The following is a 16,980-nucleotide window of genomic DNA, read 5'->3' as shown; positions in this document are numbered from 1 at the left end:
GGATTGAGAAATTTCGCATGCACCAGGACATCAAAAATATTTCTGTCAGTATTTATGTTTGTAAAAGGGGATGGGCTAGAATCTTTAGTTCTGGAGATGCTAGTGTATTCATTATTTCACATGTAATTGTGGAATGTGGGTAGATTTAATTATGAATAACTTTTACCTCTTTCTCCTTCTGTCACTAGGTCTTAATTACAAAAAACTAACAGATGAAAATGAAAACCCTCTGGAAACATTGGAACCCATCCTTACAAGTCAAAATATCTTATCTATTTCCAAACTGGCTCCCAAAATTCCTAAAAAAGATGGCAGCATGCTGTCACCAAGTTCTGTTTATGCTGTGTGGTTGCAAAAACTTTTTTGGAATGGTGATCACCATCTCATTAAAAAAATACCAGAAACCATGGATGAGTGGCTACATGCATATGATATGTGTTCCAAATACTTTGATAGACTTGATCCAGATGATATTGCTACTTTCATTGATGAAATTACTTTTTCTCCCAAAGCTGTCACAAAGGTAAGGAGATATTTTTAAAGAATTTTATTCCTCAGGTGAAGCACATAGTATATGAGTTCAATATAGTATCAAGAAGAAAGTCCCAGGAGATGTTACAGTTTTCATTTTGCAGTATTTAAAGATAAATTTGTAAACCTCGCTCTGCCTACCTTTTCTTTTTATGACAGCCAGTATTAAAAGAAGGGATTTTTATTCACTTAGGGGAGTTAGATCTGTGGATGTGAGAGTTTTGATGGAACCCAAAAGTCCCTGTGTGCTCATTCAACTGAGAATAAGATATTGTATATTTCATAGAGCCATTGAGTGGTTTGGGTTGGAAGAGACCTTAAAGACCATCAAGTTCCAACCTCCCTGCTGTGGAGGATTTCTCATTTCATCTAGTTCCAACCTCCCTGCTGTGGAGGATTTCTCATTTCATCCATCTATCTATCTATCTATCTATCTATGTAATCTATCTAATGTATCTAATATAAACCTGCCCTCTTTCAGTAAAGGCTTCCCCCTTGTTCCATCACTACAGGCCCTTTGGAAAGCTCTCCTGCAGCCTCGTTTAGCTGTGGAGGGCTGTTCTAAAGTCTTCCCAGAGGCTTTTCCTCTCCTTACTGAACAGCCCAACTTCTCAGCCTGTCTTCACAGGAGAGTTGTTCCATCCCTCTGCACATCTTTGTGGCCTCCTCTGGGCTCAGTCAGTCCTACTGTCCCTGTCTTTGACATAGATGTTAAACAGTGCCAGTCCTAATACCAACCCCTGAAGACTGACACTTGGCAGTGCTCTCCATTTGGACATTGAATCCTTAATGCAACTCCTTGTATGCAGCCAACCAAGTCAATTCTTTATCCACCAAGTGGTCCACCTGTCATAGCCATCTCTCCAGGTTGTGTGTCATGCCAAACAGTGTCAGATGCTTTGCACCAGTCCAGGTAAAGGACACCAGTTGCAGCGCCGTTCTGTAACCCTGTCAGAGAAGACCACCAGATTTGTCAGACACGATATGCCCTTACTGAAGCTGTGTTGGCTGTCACCAGCCACCTCTGCTTTTCTGTGCCTTACCGTAGTTTCCAGGAGGATCTGCACCACGATCTTGCCAGTCACCAAGATGAAACTAACCAGCCTGCAGTTCCCTAGGTCATCCTTTTTTAAAAATGAGGACTATTATTTCCCTTTCTGCAGTCAGTGGGAATTTCTCCAGACTGCCACAACTTCTCAAATGGATAGACAGTGGCCTAGCAAACTCGTGTGCCAACTCCCTCAGAACCCACAGAACCCATAAGGACCCAGGACTTGTGCACCTTCAGGTTCCTTAGATAGTCTTGAGCATGAGCTTTTTCTGCAGGGGGTTATTCTTCACTCTGCCAGTCCCTTCATTTGCTTTTTGCAACTTGGGTAGCATGGCTGAAGCACTTGGTGGTGAAGACTGATGCAAAACTGTTATTGAATGACTCTCTTTTCTCCATGTCTCAGGTAACCCCACTTCTTATTTCCTTCCAGAGAGGACCCACATTTTCCCTAGTCTTTCTTCTCTCACCAGTATACCTACAGAAGCTTTTCTTGTAGCTCTTGGTGTTCCTGGCAAGATTTAGTTTGAACAGTGCTTTAGCTTTCCTGACCTGGTTGCTGGCTGCTGGGACAGTTCCTGTTCTTGTTTCCACCCTCTGTAGGCTTTCTTTTTGGTGTTTTAAGTTTTTCCAAGAGCTCCTTGTGAATCTCTGCAGGCGTCCTAGCATTTTTAAAAGCCTGACTACTTCTTTGGGATACGTTGTTCCTGCGCTTGAAAGAGGTTATCCTTCAATATCAGCCAGCCTTTTTGGGTCCCTCTTTGCTTTATCCCATGCCAAATCCATGAAGTCTAGAGCAGTGAACTTTCTGTGCACCCTCCTCATTGCAGTAAGGATCTTCATGGCTACTGCAGCCCAGGCTGATCTTGATTGTCACATTCCCCTCCAGTCCTTCTTTGTTGGTGAAAGCAAGTTCCAGCATAGCACCTCTGCTGTTTGGTTCCTGTATGACTTGGAGAAGGACCTTGTCATCAGTGCATTACAGGAGCCTCCTGGGTTGTCTGTGCCCTGTTACATTCTCAGTCCACCAGACACTGGTGTGGTTGTATTTATTTACTTGTGCTCATCCTAAAATACATTGTGCCACAGGCTTGTGCTTAGTACCAGGCTTTTGCATTCAGAATAAGATGTTCCACAGAGAAAGTATTCTGGCCCAATGCATGTGGTTTCTAAGCACTGTAATAATGTAAATTATAAACTGTTGTAATCTCATCTGGCTGAAAGCCTGGTTTTGAAAGAATGCACTTTCATGTGTGTAACAGATATTACCAGATGTGGAGTTTCTTTTTGCCCAGTGAAACCTACTTTCAAGGATATTTCTAGCATGAAGTTTTACCCATGCTTTCTTATATATCTTTACTGTGAAGCACAAAAGAGAAATGAGATTTCTTAGATTTTACCTTATTAGAAGATCTAGACATGTCTTCACTAACTTTATCTGAAAGGAAAAGCCAGTAAAGTGTCCAGGTTTTTTTTGTGTCTATCTTCTTTATTTTGGTTTGTGACAGTTTTTCTGAGGTATTTATACACCATGTTTAATGAGGTGAATTTCAGTTTGTTCTGTCTTTGAACACTGTTTTAAAGTTCCCACAATATTAGTATAGGTTTTTTAGAACCCATCTAACCTCTGTCTATATCAGAATTTGGTGAAAAAATTTGCTAGCTGGGTTAATAAGAAACTTTGTAAGCAGAGAATTTATGCTGTGATCTGACTGTCCAGAGTAGACCAGCCTGTTTTTTCTCTGGTTCCATCAGCTGTTTCTGAAGCCTTTGTAGCAGAACTGTTGTCTTGGCTTAGGTGTTTTGATCCCTTTTATCTCATAAAGGTACTTATTCATGCTTATGAGCAATGATTCAGACTCATCTTGAGATTTTAATTGTAAGATTTGACCCTGAACTTGACCCTGAGGTAGCAAGGGCATGGCTTGTCTAATGAGAAGGAAGTGCTGTCTTTACATATGGTCATTGCAGCTGACTACTTGAAACTCTTGCTGTTAATGTTTCTTGAGTATTTCGAGGTTATTTCTCCTTTATTCCAGATGAATGGTGCAGGGAGAGAGTGGATATCCTCCACTGTGTGTCTGTTTTGAAACACCTTGGTTGTTTTCCTTTGTTTCTGTTAAGGATTCTAATACATTTCTCTTACCTCTTGAGAGTAGAGAGAAGGAACAGCATGAAAGAAACACAAAAGGCAAGATGATTGTGGTTTGTGGTCAGGCAGAATTTTGTAGTAGAGACCTGTTAGCTTTTTGGCCATGAAAGATGCTCAAGGAAATGCTTGAAACAGTTGGTCAGATCATCTGATGTGCCATGCACTGGGTTTGGGATTGACAGCTTGCAACTAGTTTCGCCTCAGGATCCTGTTCAGTTCTCAAGTAGAATTGTACAGTGAGAAATTTTATCATTGTAGACCCTGGAAACTTATCTCTGACGTCTCTTTCCTCTACCTTTCACCTGGAAAATGCTTCATACATAAAAGCAGCCTTTTGGTTTGCACCCGTTACTTAAATTTTATATGTTTTGAGGCTGCCCTGGTCATGTACTCACTCTTTTAATCTCTAATTCAGCACTTTCTTCCCAGTCTAGTTTTGTGGCCAAATACTTTACTATATCAGTTTCCTATTCCCACAACAGATGCATATTTAAGTATTTCATGGAATGCTGATACTTAGTCAAAATGCAAAAAATTATGGTAATTATCATGAAATAATCTGTACTGTCACTGATGCAACTGAGCTTTCTCTCTCTCATAGAGGAAATTTGAGAGGAAGCTTACAGTGAGGTAGTGAAATGAGTTTTTTAGAAGTGCTGAGAGGTGAACTGGCAAAAAAAACCCTAAAAACAAATGCTGGATACCTCTCAGCTCTCTCTCACTCCTTCAAAATGTCAGAAGGGGGAGGTGGGAAAGAAGAGAGAGAGAGTATTCCAGGCAGATGATGAGATGCACTCCACTGGTATTCTTGTGGAACAGTATCTCCATGGAAAAACCCCTTTTGGTGAGAAACAATCAAGAAACATCTCAAGTGCTAAGAGGTAATGGGACATTGGTTCTATAGCACTGTAGACTGAACGAGCTCAACATCAGAGGTAGCATTGCTATTGTCACCATGCTGGAACTTTGGAAACAGACATCAAAATATCTCTGCTGTTCCAGTGTTTCAGTAGAAGTAAGGAGAGGCAGTGGTGGACCAGCAAAGCAATAGGCAGCTGCTTCTGCTTGTGTGTCACTTGGATATGTCAGAAAACCTTTGAGCAGAATGTGTAATTATGCAAAAGGGAATGAAAACACAGGGGTTTAGTGGTGGCTTCTGCAACTCCTTGTTCTTCCTGACAAAGACAGGAATGTGATGAGCTTTGACAGGGGCCCTTCTATTCACCTGTCCCTTTCCACAAACTATGTTTTAGCTTTCTCATGAATTGGACCAGCAGGGACTGAATGAGCAGTGCTTGACTGGGCAAAGGGATTGAGAGAATATCTAAATTTGGAGAAATGGACGAGGAGTTTGCAGTTACAAAAGGGCAGCTAACATTGTTATACTGACTGTAGTTCAGGATGTGACACGGTTTTAGGTACTTCTAGCTCTAAGAGGCCAGAGATTCTTTTCTCTCATGTTTCTTGCAATCAATAGAAATGAGTTACCACCTGGAAGATGAGATTCAGTTCCCAGGCCTTAAAGGATCATTAAATTGTCACATTGTGTGGTGGGAACTGTGTGAGCAGAGATGCATCATAGTGGTACTTCAGTAAACCATAGACCTAAATTAACACGGTTAATGTAGTTGAAGAAGTACAGATTGATGCAATAATTTTTGTGTTTGTTGCAAGTGAAACAGGCAAGGACCTTAAGGCTTTGTCAGTGCCTTCCTCATACATTGAAGGGCTGGTCCCTGGACCACAGAAGCTCACTGCTGCAAGCTGTTGAGAAGGTTCCTGCTTGTGGCACTTCTACTTAGATATGCTTTTAACTCTGTATAGCTATTTAAATCTTTCTGACTAAACAATAAATCATTCAGTCTCTGTAATGTTAAGAATAGGCTATTTGTGTGTATGGAACTGATTTCTTCCTAAACAGGAGACATTCCAAATATTCATTGGAATGACTGCTTATACTTTTGCATGCATTTTGAATCTGTCATCTTTTTCCCCAGAAGCTCTGTTTGCTTTTAAAAAATACTGATGTCATAGCAATGATCATATCAACTTCTTACTGTGATAATTTCCCATTTGTTCCTGTTTCTGTGATTTTTGTGAAGCATTTTAGATAGTTTGGGGATTGTTTTTTTTTAATTCCTTCATTGCCAGCATTTTCTTCATTGTGCTAGAGAGTTGGTTATGTCTTCAAAGAACCATCTGTTGTAGAGCTCATAGGTCATTGCCCTAATGGTTTTTTGATTAACAGTACTCTGGAAAAAAAGCCTAGCACAACAAAAACACAACTGAAAACAATATTTCTAAATCACTGTGTTTTCATTATTGAACACACACTACAAATGGAGCTTGGCACAATATGTTGATTAGAAGAAGAGAAGGCTACAGCTTTAGATGGGAAAAGCAGAATAAAAAGAAGTGGTATCATCAGTGTGGTCTTCTATAGAGAAAGAGAAGCTGAAATTTTCCTTACATGGGTACTCTATTGCAGACTTCCATCAGACTACAGCTGATGTTTTCTGTTTAACATTCCATCTTTTATAACTTCTTTCCCAAATTCTGATTTAAAAGAAGTTTTCCTGCAACTTAGTGATTTCAGTTGAAAGGCTGACTTATTTTCTCTGAGTCAGTAGTACTCTTTTGACCGTTTTCTTTTCCTTTTTTTGCTTCCTCAAGCAGGAATACAATGTCCACATTTTGACCACATGCCAAAGAGGTGTGGAATGAGAACCTGTTACAACTGAACATTAACCTGCATCATTTTCTTGACTTTAAAGACACTAAATGCTGTTTAAAATAACTGTACTAAAAAAGCTCAGTTAAAAGAAAAAAAAAAACAAACAATATTGTTCACTATCTTTTGTCTGGCTGATTGATTTAATGCTGTATAAAACACTAAGGAAAAGACAGGGCATGACATTGCCTGAAGGTTTATAAGAAATGTTCTTACATAGCGTGGCTGCATTCAGATGTTACTTTTTGAATTACTTGGCTCCATTTTATCACTGTGCTCCAGTTCAGTTGATTTGCCTTGCCTGACCTTGTTTTGTTCATGGATATTGACAGTACTGCTTTTTCAAGTATCAGTGCAAGGTACTTTCTTGTGCCTTTCCTTTGTATAGTTATTTTAATTAAATCTGCTTTGAGAGTGGAATAGGAAAGTTCACTAATAGGAAACTTCACTAATATCTTTTCTTTAACTGGTTCCTTAAACTTCCATTTAAACTTTTTCCAGATGAATTTTACAGGGTCTGGTAGCAATGAAATTAACTTTCATCATAGCAGCCCTAATGGGGCTGTCCTTTGGATTTGTGACTGAAACAGTGTTGATACCACACTAGGATTTTGACTTGCTGAGCACTGCTTGTACAGTGTCAAGGCTTAATTTTTATCTCAGCATCTCAGCCCTGAGTAGGCTGCAGGTTGTCAGAGAGTGGTTAAGGGACACAGCCAGGTCAGCTGACTTGGGCTGGCCAAAGGTGTGTTCTGTGCCATCTAATGTCATGCTCAGTGGTAGCAAGCAAAGAGTTGAGTGAGATGAGAGGGATGGAGCTCCTCTCATGTGGTGAAAGACCAAGAGAATTTGGATTGTTTAGCCTGGGAAAGAGAAGGCTTTGGGGTGACCTAATTTTGGCCTTCCAGTACCTGAAGGGAACCCACAGGAAAGATGGAGACAGACAAGAGCATGATGGGGGCAGGACAAGAGGGAATGGCTTCAAACTGGAGAGTAGGTTTAGATTAGGCATTAGGAAAAATGGCTCCCCAGAGAAGCTGTGGATGCCCCATCCCTGGAAGTGTTCAAGGCCAGGCTGGATGGGGCTTTGAGCAGTCTGGTCTAGTGGAAGGTGTCCCTGTCCAAGGCAAGGGGGCTGGAACTAGGTGATCTCTAAGGTCCCTTCCAACCCAGGCCATTCTGTGATTCTGTGATTTGGCAGCAGATACAGGAACTGCACCCAGCTGTTCCATCTGAACATCAAAACCCATTTTTCATTGTGAGGGTGAGTGAACACTGGCACAATTTGCACAGAGGGGTTGTTCCACATTGGAAATATTCAAGAGCCACCTGAACCTTGTCCTTGGCCTTGAGCCACCTGGCTCAAGGTGGCTCTGTTTAAGCAGATGCCCTTTGCTGGCCCCTTCCACCCATTCTGTGTTTCAGTGTTGCTGGAATCCCAGGTTCCTGTGCCATTAAAAGGAGTGGAACTGTTGCCATAATCTCACACTTGCATGTTAGTCACTGGCAACAAGAGTAGCACGGTCAACATCTTCACATACAAGTAAATGATGCTCATACTATACTTTATTAAGAAGTACTTATATACTCTGAGGAGAACAGGCTTATGAGATGAGCTTTTACCCTGAGGAGTAAAATCTGTTGAGGTGAAATAGTATGTGATGTTCTTTGGTTTGAAAAGAGATTTTTAGGATTTTTTTTATTATGCATTATAGTCTATAGATTTTAAAATCTTCTTAAACTGTAAAAGCTTTTTAAATATAAAACTTCATTTCACATGCAAACAAAGCTTGAACTAACCCCTAAGCTACATTTTTATCACTGGTTCTGATACCAAATCTCATTACTGAAGCTGACTAGAAGTATGGAGGAGAGCTATTCATAGTTTGGAATAAAATAACCAGGGAAATTATATGTTCATAGTGCTGCATTTTGGCATTTTGCAGATGTGATTGCAAAATTACAGCAGGGCTTGTGAAAAAGCCTTGTGTTTTCTTACTTCGTTCTTTTTTTTTATCTGAATGCTTTATTCTGCATGAGCTTATGGCAACATGACTTCTTAACTGGCATATCCCTTCTCAGTATTGACACTGTTCTCTAGGATATAAGTTAGATGGAATACTTAAGTTGTTTGCTTTTTGCATCACTCTTAATTGCATTTTGAATTTTAGAATGTACACTAGAAGAGAAAAAATGAAATATGTAGCTGTTTTCTTCTTTTATCATGCTTATAAAATGGATATATAAATCCAGCTGTGGTTGTTAGATCTTAATGTGATGTGGAGGCTATGAATTTTTCCTTGCTTAGAGTAAAACCTATATTGAGGCCTTGTTCACAGTAACAAGCTCAGTTAATTTGAGTGGGAATGGAACTCTGTTGCATTTGAAACTGTATGGTGAAATTCCCTTTGTATTGTGTTCAAACTGGCAGACTTTCTTAGCTCTAACAATAATGTCCACTCATTTTGCTTTCATCCTTAAAATATCCAGTAGACCATAAGTGTGGTTCACAGTAATAGCACAAAAAAACAGGAGTAAACTATAGATCTTTCACTTGTGACTTTTTATCTTGGGGAGGAAGGGGGAAGTCTGTAAACGGTAAAGCTTTCCACTAAATAGTCCTTATCAAACTTTTTATGGCTTTAGAAGTAGCTGGTTAAATTCATGCTGTAAACATCTCTTGGACTTTGTATGAATAATGCTGTAGCAGTTTATTTGCCCTCTTTTATGATAATTCATCTTATTTCCTATTCACTGTGTCATATAGATTTAAGCATTTTTATTCTATTCCTTGTGTATTTCAACTTGAAAGTTAAAATTGTTTGTCTCTTTGTTCAGTATTGCAGTAACTAAAACACCTGATGTTAAAAGTACCCAATGCTTTGGGTTTAGAGTTCAGGCAGAGGACGCTCCCACCCATTAGAAAGAATATTGCATATATAAGCATTGTTAAAACTGTACTTGAAGTTAGAAATGAGCAAATCATACGTGAATGTCTAAAATCATACTTCAGATTTTGTTTAGGACTTTGAGCCCAAGCCGTGTCTTTCCCCAAACAGCAAAGTCAGACTTTGTTTCAGTTCAATGCCTAGATACAGCTGGTTGTACAGGTCTTAGAAAGTATTTTGTATAACTTGGGCTATAAATAGATTGATTTAAAATTCTCAGTCCTTATGGGGTTTTTGCTTATGGTTATGGTTTTATATTTTAAACAGTGGTCTCAACCTGGCAAAACTAATCTTAGGTGAGTTATCAGTCTTGTAAAGCAATTTTCAGACATCTCTCAGTGAAGAACTGAAAATCAAAGATTATAAAGTGGCAGTCTACTAAAATAATTAAAATAATTAGGAAAAGAAGTTCATATGGTTTAAAATGAACACGAGTCAGTAAAAAGGACAGCAGAATAAAGTAAAGGAACACTGATCATTTTAATAAAGACAAGTCAGAAGCAAAGTTGTTTCCCATTAAATACTGTATTTAGTTTTATGCTCTGTTGTGGAGCCACCTGACCTCTTGGCACTGCTGTAATACAAATAGTAGTGTATAGGTAATGAATGAATAAATAATTGAGCAATCTTTTTCAGCTGCCAGTTGAAGCCAGGATAGAAGTGACTAAGAAGGCTATTAAGGCAGTCAAACATCTTTGTGAGAAATCAAGAAAAAAAACTTCAGATAATGACATGAAAGATTCTGAAAGCCCATCTGCTGCTTATGAAGAAACACTGAATCATTTGCAACAATCTCTTGCTCATCTGGAAACACTCACTCACAGTTTTATCACTTATTTGAAAAGCAGCAAACAGGTAATGATTACTGATCAAGTGCTTGCTTTGAGTATTACCATGACTAGAAGTGATAGGCATCAATCTTCTGTCATATTTTATTAATGTTTTCTACCTTTGCTTTTGTTGACCTGGGTTTTGAACATTCTGTTCCATCAATCTTTCTGTTTTCTCAGTATATATGTTAATTCCTAGCAGAAAGGAAGACTGATACAGCTCTGTAAATAAGGAGTACACTGATTAGTGTTCCAACAACTATCTGTTCACAGGACACACTACAGAAGTATGGCTATTTATATGATCTGTCAAGGTCAGAGAAAGAAAAAATCCATGAGCAAGCAGTAGCCATGTGTATAGATGGTCAGCCCCTGGACATGGTGCAGCAATTGTTACAAGTGGCTGTTGGAGATCTAGGCCTTTCTCCTCAGGATATTGTCCAATGTGCTATCAAAAAAATTGTAGGTATATTAAGGTAAGCACACTTTCTTAATTAAGCACAAAAATCTTTCTTCTGGATTTTTGGAAGGTTTTTTTCCGATGGTTGAGTTGGTGTGTTTTGGTTTTTGGTTGTTTGTTTTGTTTTGTTTATTTTCAGTGAATATTTGTTTGCTTTTAATGTCTGGATTTTGCAGTAACAGGAAAGTTTTTCGATTATGTTTTTGTTTACCAATAATTTCATATTATATTTTTATGAGCTGGGGAAGCCTGAGCAATTTGAACAAAGACAGAGCTTACAGGCACTTTTTAGTTAAAAGCATTGGCTTTACAGCACTGTCCCATTATCTGTGTGTGCCCTTGGGAATTTTTGTAACATTTAAAACAGCACAAAATTCTCCCTTCTTAAACAGATTAAAAGGCATGTTTATTGGAAATAGTAACTCATGCAGGCATTTGGGCAGCAGAGGCCTAGTAATAGCTTCTGCCACAACAGCATGTCCTACCAGAAGTCATATAGTTTCCATCTTTGGAAAAACTTGCTGAGCCATTTCTGGGAGCTGGGTTTTTTTTGTGCAGGTTGGTTTGGTTCATTGAAAATATTTTATTCCCCCTCATTTTTTTAAGGGAGCGCAGGGAAACAGGGAGGATAATTTTATATCATCCATTTTAAATTGAACAGATACTTTTCATTTAACTATTCATACAAAACTTTCCTGAGGTATTTCTGTTTCAAAGAGATGGATACATTCATACATGCAACAAGTACGAAAGAGAAATCTGCTGTTAGATGTCTGGTAAACACTGTTTAGCACTTGTAAGACCAGTTCAGAGAGATAAAACTTTGAGAATTTATCCTGTTGTTCTGAAAAATTATATGGGCAGGATGATCTAAATGCATACACCAAGAATTGGAAAAGAAGTCTAGCGTGGAAAGTTTGCTGTGGCTCTACTTTTTCTTCAGCATGCATGTATATATTACAGCAGATTGAAGTGCCACAGATGAAAAGAAGGCAGCCTGTCAAATTGTTTGCAGTCCTCTTTGGCAGAAAATTGATTTCTCCTGTCACACAGTTTAAGGGTGTTCATGGCATCCTCAATGATGATAGAGCTTTTGCACAGCAACATAAGTAATAGTCTTTCTTGTCTGGGTTTGTCCCTTTGAAGAAGAATAATTTAGCTCTAGATAATAACTGTCCTGCTGTTCCTGACTAGCAGTTTGATGTATCTGGATACGAAGCTCACAAAGTCCAGTTACTTTGACTATAATGAGTCTCATTAACATGCAGAGTATGAGAAACCTATCAAAATTCTCCTTTCTACTCTGCTTCTTATAAACACTTTTCTGTGAACTGAATTTCTCGTTCTTTACATGCATTGCAAGGCTGGGATGGCTGTGAGTTGATTTAAAGTTCTGGGACAGTGACTGTCTCCAGCAACTCCTATGCAGCACTTGACTGGAAAGAGGGGAATGACTGTCTTGTAGAGAAAACCGTAGTGGCAAAGGTGGGCAAATGAGTTGGAAGTTTCAATTAAGATGGCTTGGTGTGTGTTGTGTCCTTATGTGGTCAGTAGAAATGTTCCACTCCTACTCTGCTGTATTTTTGGGAAGAGAAAGATAATTTTATATCATTCTGAACAATGGAACATTGTGTACTACAGTGATAAAGAGCATTAAGTGAAAACCTTGCATCAGCTAAAATAGAAGATACTTGAGATAATATCCTCCCTATGATGAAATTCAGAAAGGGTTAATATTATAAAGTACTACATACAATCTAAATATAGGGATGAATTACAAGAAAGGTTGTTACTTGACATCTCTTAAGCTTGCTGGTATTCCTGTTGTTATGAATAAAATTGGATTCATCTCTATCTTATGCTCAGATGTTCACTTTCAAGATACAGCACAAATTACAACGTTTTGTTAAATACTTGCATTTCTGCAATTAAAGAAGCAGTCTTGCCGGTGTAGCTGGAAAAGCAAACTTTTATTTGATAAATGCAACATTTCAAGGGAATACCTTTTTTAGGTTTATTTACTGGAGCTTTGATATGTTACACAGTGTGGTCATTTTATACGGTAGTTTGGAAATAGATTTTGTTGGAAAATTCCTTCTTTGACAATTAACCTTCAGAGTAGCAGTTGGAAAGCTGTGACACTGAACTTGGATTTTTCTATAGCTCTGGTGACAAGGAATGTAATTAAGGTATTGCAAACACAAGTGATGGAGGCCTGTATGGATGTGACAAATTATGGGAGTGTCAGTGATTTGCTTGAAAATTAAGCAACAGTTCACCACTTCTGGGACTGAAAATACACATCCTTTCTTTCAGTTGCAGTAACTACAACTACCCTTCAAACACAGTAAAATATCTTTTGTTATTAGCATATGTAGTCATTCTTACAGAAGAACCTTCTGGAAAGTAATGTCTTCATGAAAGCTGAAGTTACTTTTTGGCTTCATTTTATAGCAGCATATGAAATGACAGGCTTAACAACTTTGATGCCTTCTCAGAAACAGATTTTTTTGTTAAATGTAATATAGTTATTTGCCTAACCTGGGATCTTGTAATTTGTGAATTTGTAAATCATTAAATTGCAATTTTAAGAGCACTGTTGTCCTCCAGTTTTTTCAACTACTTTTGTCTCCCTTAACTCTAGTTTTGGCACACAAAATTCAAAATAGAAACTCTTGCATTGGTATGTGTAAAAGCTCTCCAGCAGAGCATATTTTCATAGTTTACATGATTTATGTATTGTGCACTTCCTTGTTTGCCTGTAGAAACAGCTACTATAAATAAAAATCAGTTGCCTCTTCAGTAGAAACCATGAACCTATGGAAAAAAAAAAACCAAAATATTGTAGCAACTATGGTCTCCTGATTAGTCTTACCTAAGACTCCATTTAATTCCTAGCCTAAGATCACTGGCACGGTGGATAGGAAGTGTTCCATGATCCATGACCGCAGGCATGGCCGTGGTTGGTCACTCAGGAAAGACATTTTGTCTGTTGAAGACTTTATGGTCTCCTTCACCTGCTGCTCCTAGAGTTCTTCTCTTAGATGTGCACATGAAATTTTGAAAGCATTCACCAAGCAATGAGCAGGAAAGGTTTGCTGAAATTTTGAGTTCCTTGTTAAATGTCCCCTGTTTTCTGAAGAATGTAAATCCAGCTTTGTTAGAAAGAGTAGCTACATTAACAGGGGGGAAAAAATCAGGTTTTTTATTACCTCATCTCATTTGAACAGGGGTAATACAGAGTAATTTTGTAACTTATATATAATGATTTTGTGGTATTTTAAATGGAAATGATGGTTTACCATTAAGACATTTATCCCCAGCTTTGAATGATAACACCATTAGTATGTTATTTCCTTATTTTCCTCATATTTAAATATGACAAAGCACAATCAGAAGGAGGAAAATAAAGCTGGAGTATTTTCAATGAATACAGTAATTAGGTTAAAAAATTTAGATTAAGTTAATTTATTCATCCAAGTGTTCTTTGTACTTTATTCTGTTTGAGGAATGTGATTAAATATGCATCACTTTTTCTGACACTGAAATCAAAATAAGCCTTTATCAGTGTAATTACAGCATGCTCATACCTAGGAGTTGTGAGGTGAACACTAAATCATGTTCTGTTGTTTGAAACAGGCATAAAATAGCATATAATCTCTGTGGAAGACTAATCCTTCATTAATTATATTTGTTTCTGTTAGTAGCTGCTTATTTTTAATCATTAATTATTAAGAAAAGAACAAGGCAGTAATCTGTGGAAACTTGACAGGATTATTTGTCTCAAGAGCTGTCATCTCTTTTTAGTTCCTCTAACCATTAGGCAGTAAAGGTAGTATTAAGCTTAAAAAATGGCTAGCTTTCAGTATTTGTAGATTTTTAAAATATTTTCTTATTCTAGATAACTGTAGTTTACTGTTTAGATTAACAATTTTTCTCCTTTCCTTGTGCTTAGTAAAAGATGCCTGTCTGTGTCTGACAAACCTGAAGCTTCCTGTAAATGTTCATACATCTGTTGTTCTGGAAAATCAGCTTCACAGATGTAGTGTCAGAAACAGTGATTTTTTTTTTGTTGTTTTCAGAAATGCCCATTAGCTTTTGCAGATACATTTCTTTTGACCCATTTTGGTTTGGTTTGGGTTTGTTTGTTTGGGGTTTTTTTGGAGGGGGTTTTGTTTTGTTTCAGGGTATTTTTGAGGAGCTCAGAGCCTGCTTGTGACAGGAGCTAACAACTTTCATTTCTAATTAAAGAGGTGAAGGTTTTTTGAAGAGCAAAGGCTAGGACTGTCCAGAACTTTAAACTGAGGATACCCAAAAATACAAGGTTTGCTGGTCAGTTTCCTTTGACATGGTAGTTGTTCATGTACACTAAACATAAGTAAGTGCAAGTAGAGCAGTAAAAACTCACTTTCTGTACACTCTACAATCACGTAAGAGTTTGGGTTAGAAGGAACCTTTAAAGGTTATCTTGTGCAACCCCCTACAATGAGCAAGGACATCTTCACCTAGATCGGGTCACTCAGAGCCCATCCAATCTGGCCTTGAATGTTTCCAGCAAAGGGGCATCCACCACCTCTCTGGACAGCCTGTGCCAGTGTCTCACCAGCCTCACTGTAAAAAATTCCTTCCTTACATGTAGTCTGAATTGACTCTCACATCTGTCACCATTTTTTTTATAATCCTCTTTAAGTATTGAAGGGCTGCAAATGTCCTGTTTGTTTCTGTTTCAATACTCATTCTCTTCTTAGTGTGCAAGCTTTACAAGTATTCAGGTTTCCTTTTCATATGCCATGGTAATGCCCATTGTAGATGTGTTTTTATTGTGAACTTAATTGAAAAAAGGGCACAAAAAAGGAAAATTTAAATCTGGCCTGTAAATAAATCACTAACAAAGTGGCTTATAAAAAGAGAGTTAATTAAGTGCCTGTTTTCACTCTAGGAACATAGAATAAATTTGTTTAGCTTTTTATATTTTAAAGGAAATTGAAACCATCTCCTAATGCATGTAGCCAGTTGCATAAAATGATTATTTGAATACTGGTCTGCTTTTTTACCATTTCCACGCTTCTGCCCTAAAGGTGTATTTTTTTTTATCTTTTTCCTAAACAGAGTGTTCAGTTGTGTTACGTCTCCTTTCTGCGAAAATACACTTTTTTTTTTTTTACCTTCTGAGAATGAATTTTTTGCGTGTTTTGGTTTTATCTTTTGGAGACATATCATGTCTCTGAGGGTTTAAAACCCTGAATATTTCTGTATATTCTGTACTATAAATTATGATTTGATTGTTTCCAGATATTCTGAAGATGTTCAGAAAAATACTGAGATTCAAGCTTCACTCATAAAAAAGTTATTTAGCTACCATATGCTAATACTGGTACTAAGAACAGCATTTTTATCAGTCATATGTACAGTATCTTTTGAGAAAAAGACCAGTGTTATCTGCCTTCTACTCCTATTTCAGACTTTAGGAGTGCAGTATAATGTTATAAAATGAGTATGCTAAATTTTCATCATGCAACAAATCATCTTGTATCTGTTCTGAATAGAGTTATATTGATTTTTAATCCAGTGTTGTTCACTGGAGTGCTGGCCACTTAACAAGATAAAAATAGGAAAGATGAAAATTCTGAATGCAGGAAGACATTAAAGGTTATAATGATTTCGGTCTCTGTGCCATATGATATAATCACTGTCATCTTTCTGATGTAATAAATGACAAACTGTAAATATTCTCTAACTCTTGACAAAAAATATTTTGGAATATCATTATACATATCAGCTGTGTAGTATTTTGGCTTTAGATAGAGCAGTCAGAGTAGTCAGGGCATGTGTTTGTTATTGCTAAAAGCAGATCTAGGAAGAGGCTGACATTTTTAGTATCAGAAGAGCTTTGATATGGTGATGAACTATGGAGAAAATACCCTTTTCCCTGGGTTTTCCAAATCATCTCCAGTCAGATAACCTGGTAACTATTTGCTTTTTTTCCTCTTTCTCGAATGCAGCTTTGACAAAGTAAGCCAGGCAAAGCTGTTGTTTTTCCAGTTCATCCAGGCATCATTGCTGCTCAAGTGGTTTCTGTGGGGAGACACTGTGTGTTGTACCAGTGCAAAATCTTTCCCTGTCTCAGCACTGAGTCTGATTAATGGAAAATCTTAGCTGAAAATGTCACTTTCATTGAGTGAGGAGCAAAGCTTGCTCTCCTACCAGAGTGGCTTTGGGTTGTATGTTTGTTTGTTTCTATTTTCACCCAATTTCACAACCTTTTAACCTCCAAAAGAAA

The 16,980-nt window shown here is 37.8% G+C and overlaps 1 protein-coding gene across 1 annotated transcript in view; it reads left to right on the top strand.

Annotated features, from left to right (window-relative positions):
• The window catches only part of NBAS (NBAS subunit of NRZ tethering complex), a 159,687-nt gene that overhangs the window by 103,566 nt on the left and 39,141 nt on the right, over positions 1–16,980 (top strand). The window contains exons 44-46 of the mRNA XM_059842899.1: positions 189–523; positions 10,047–10,265; positions 10,514–10,716. Coding sequence (XP_059698882.1) covers positions 189–523; positions 10,047–10,265; positions 10,514–10,716 — 757 coding nt within the window. The remainder of the gene's footprint in view (positions 1–188; positions 524–10,046; positions 10,266–10,513; positions 10,717–16,980) is intronic.

This window comes from Haemorhous mexicanus, chromosome 3, assembly GCF_027477595.1.
Source record: "Haemorhous mexicanus isolate bHaeMex1 chromosome 3, bHaeMex1.pri, whole genome shotgun sequence".
Classification (NCBI taxonomy): domain Eukaryota; kingdom Metazoa; phylum Chordata; class Aves; order Passeriformes; family Fringillidae; genus Haemorhous; species Haemorhous mexicanus.
Note: the sequence above shows the minus strand (reverse complement) of the source record. Positions and strands in the feature narration are given on the sequence as shown.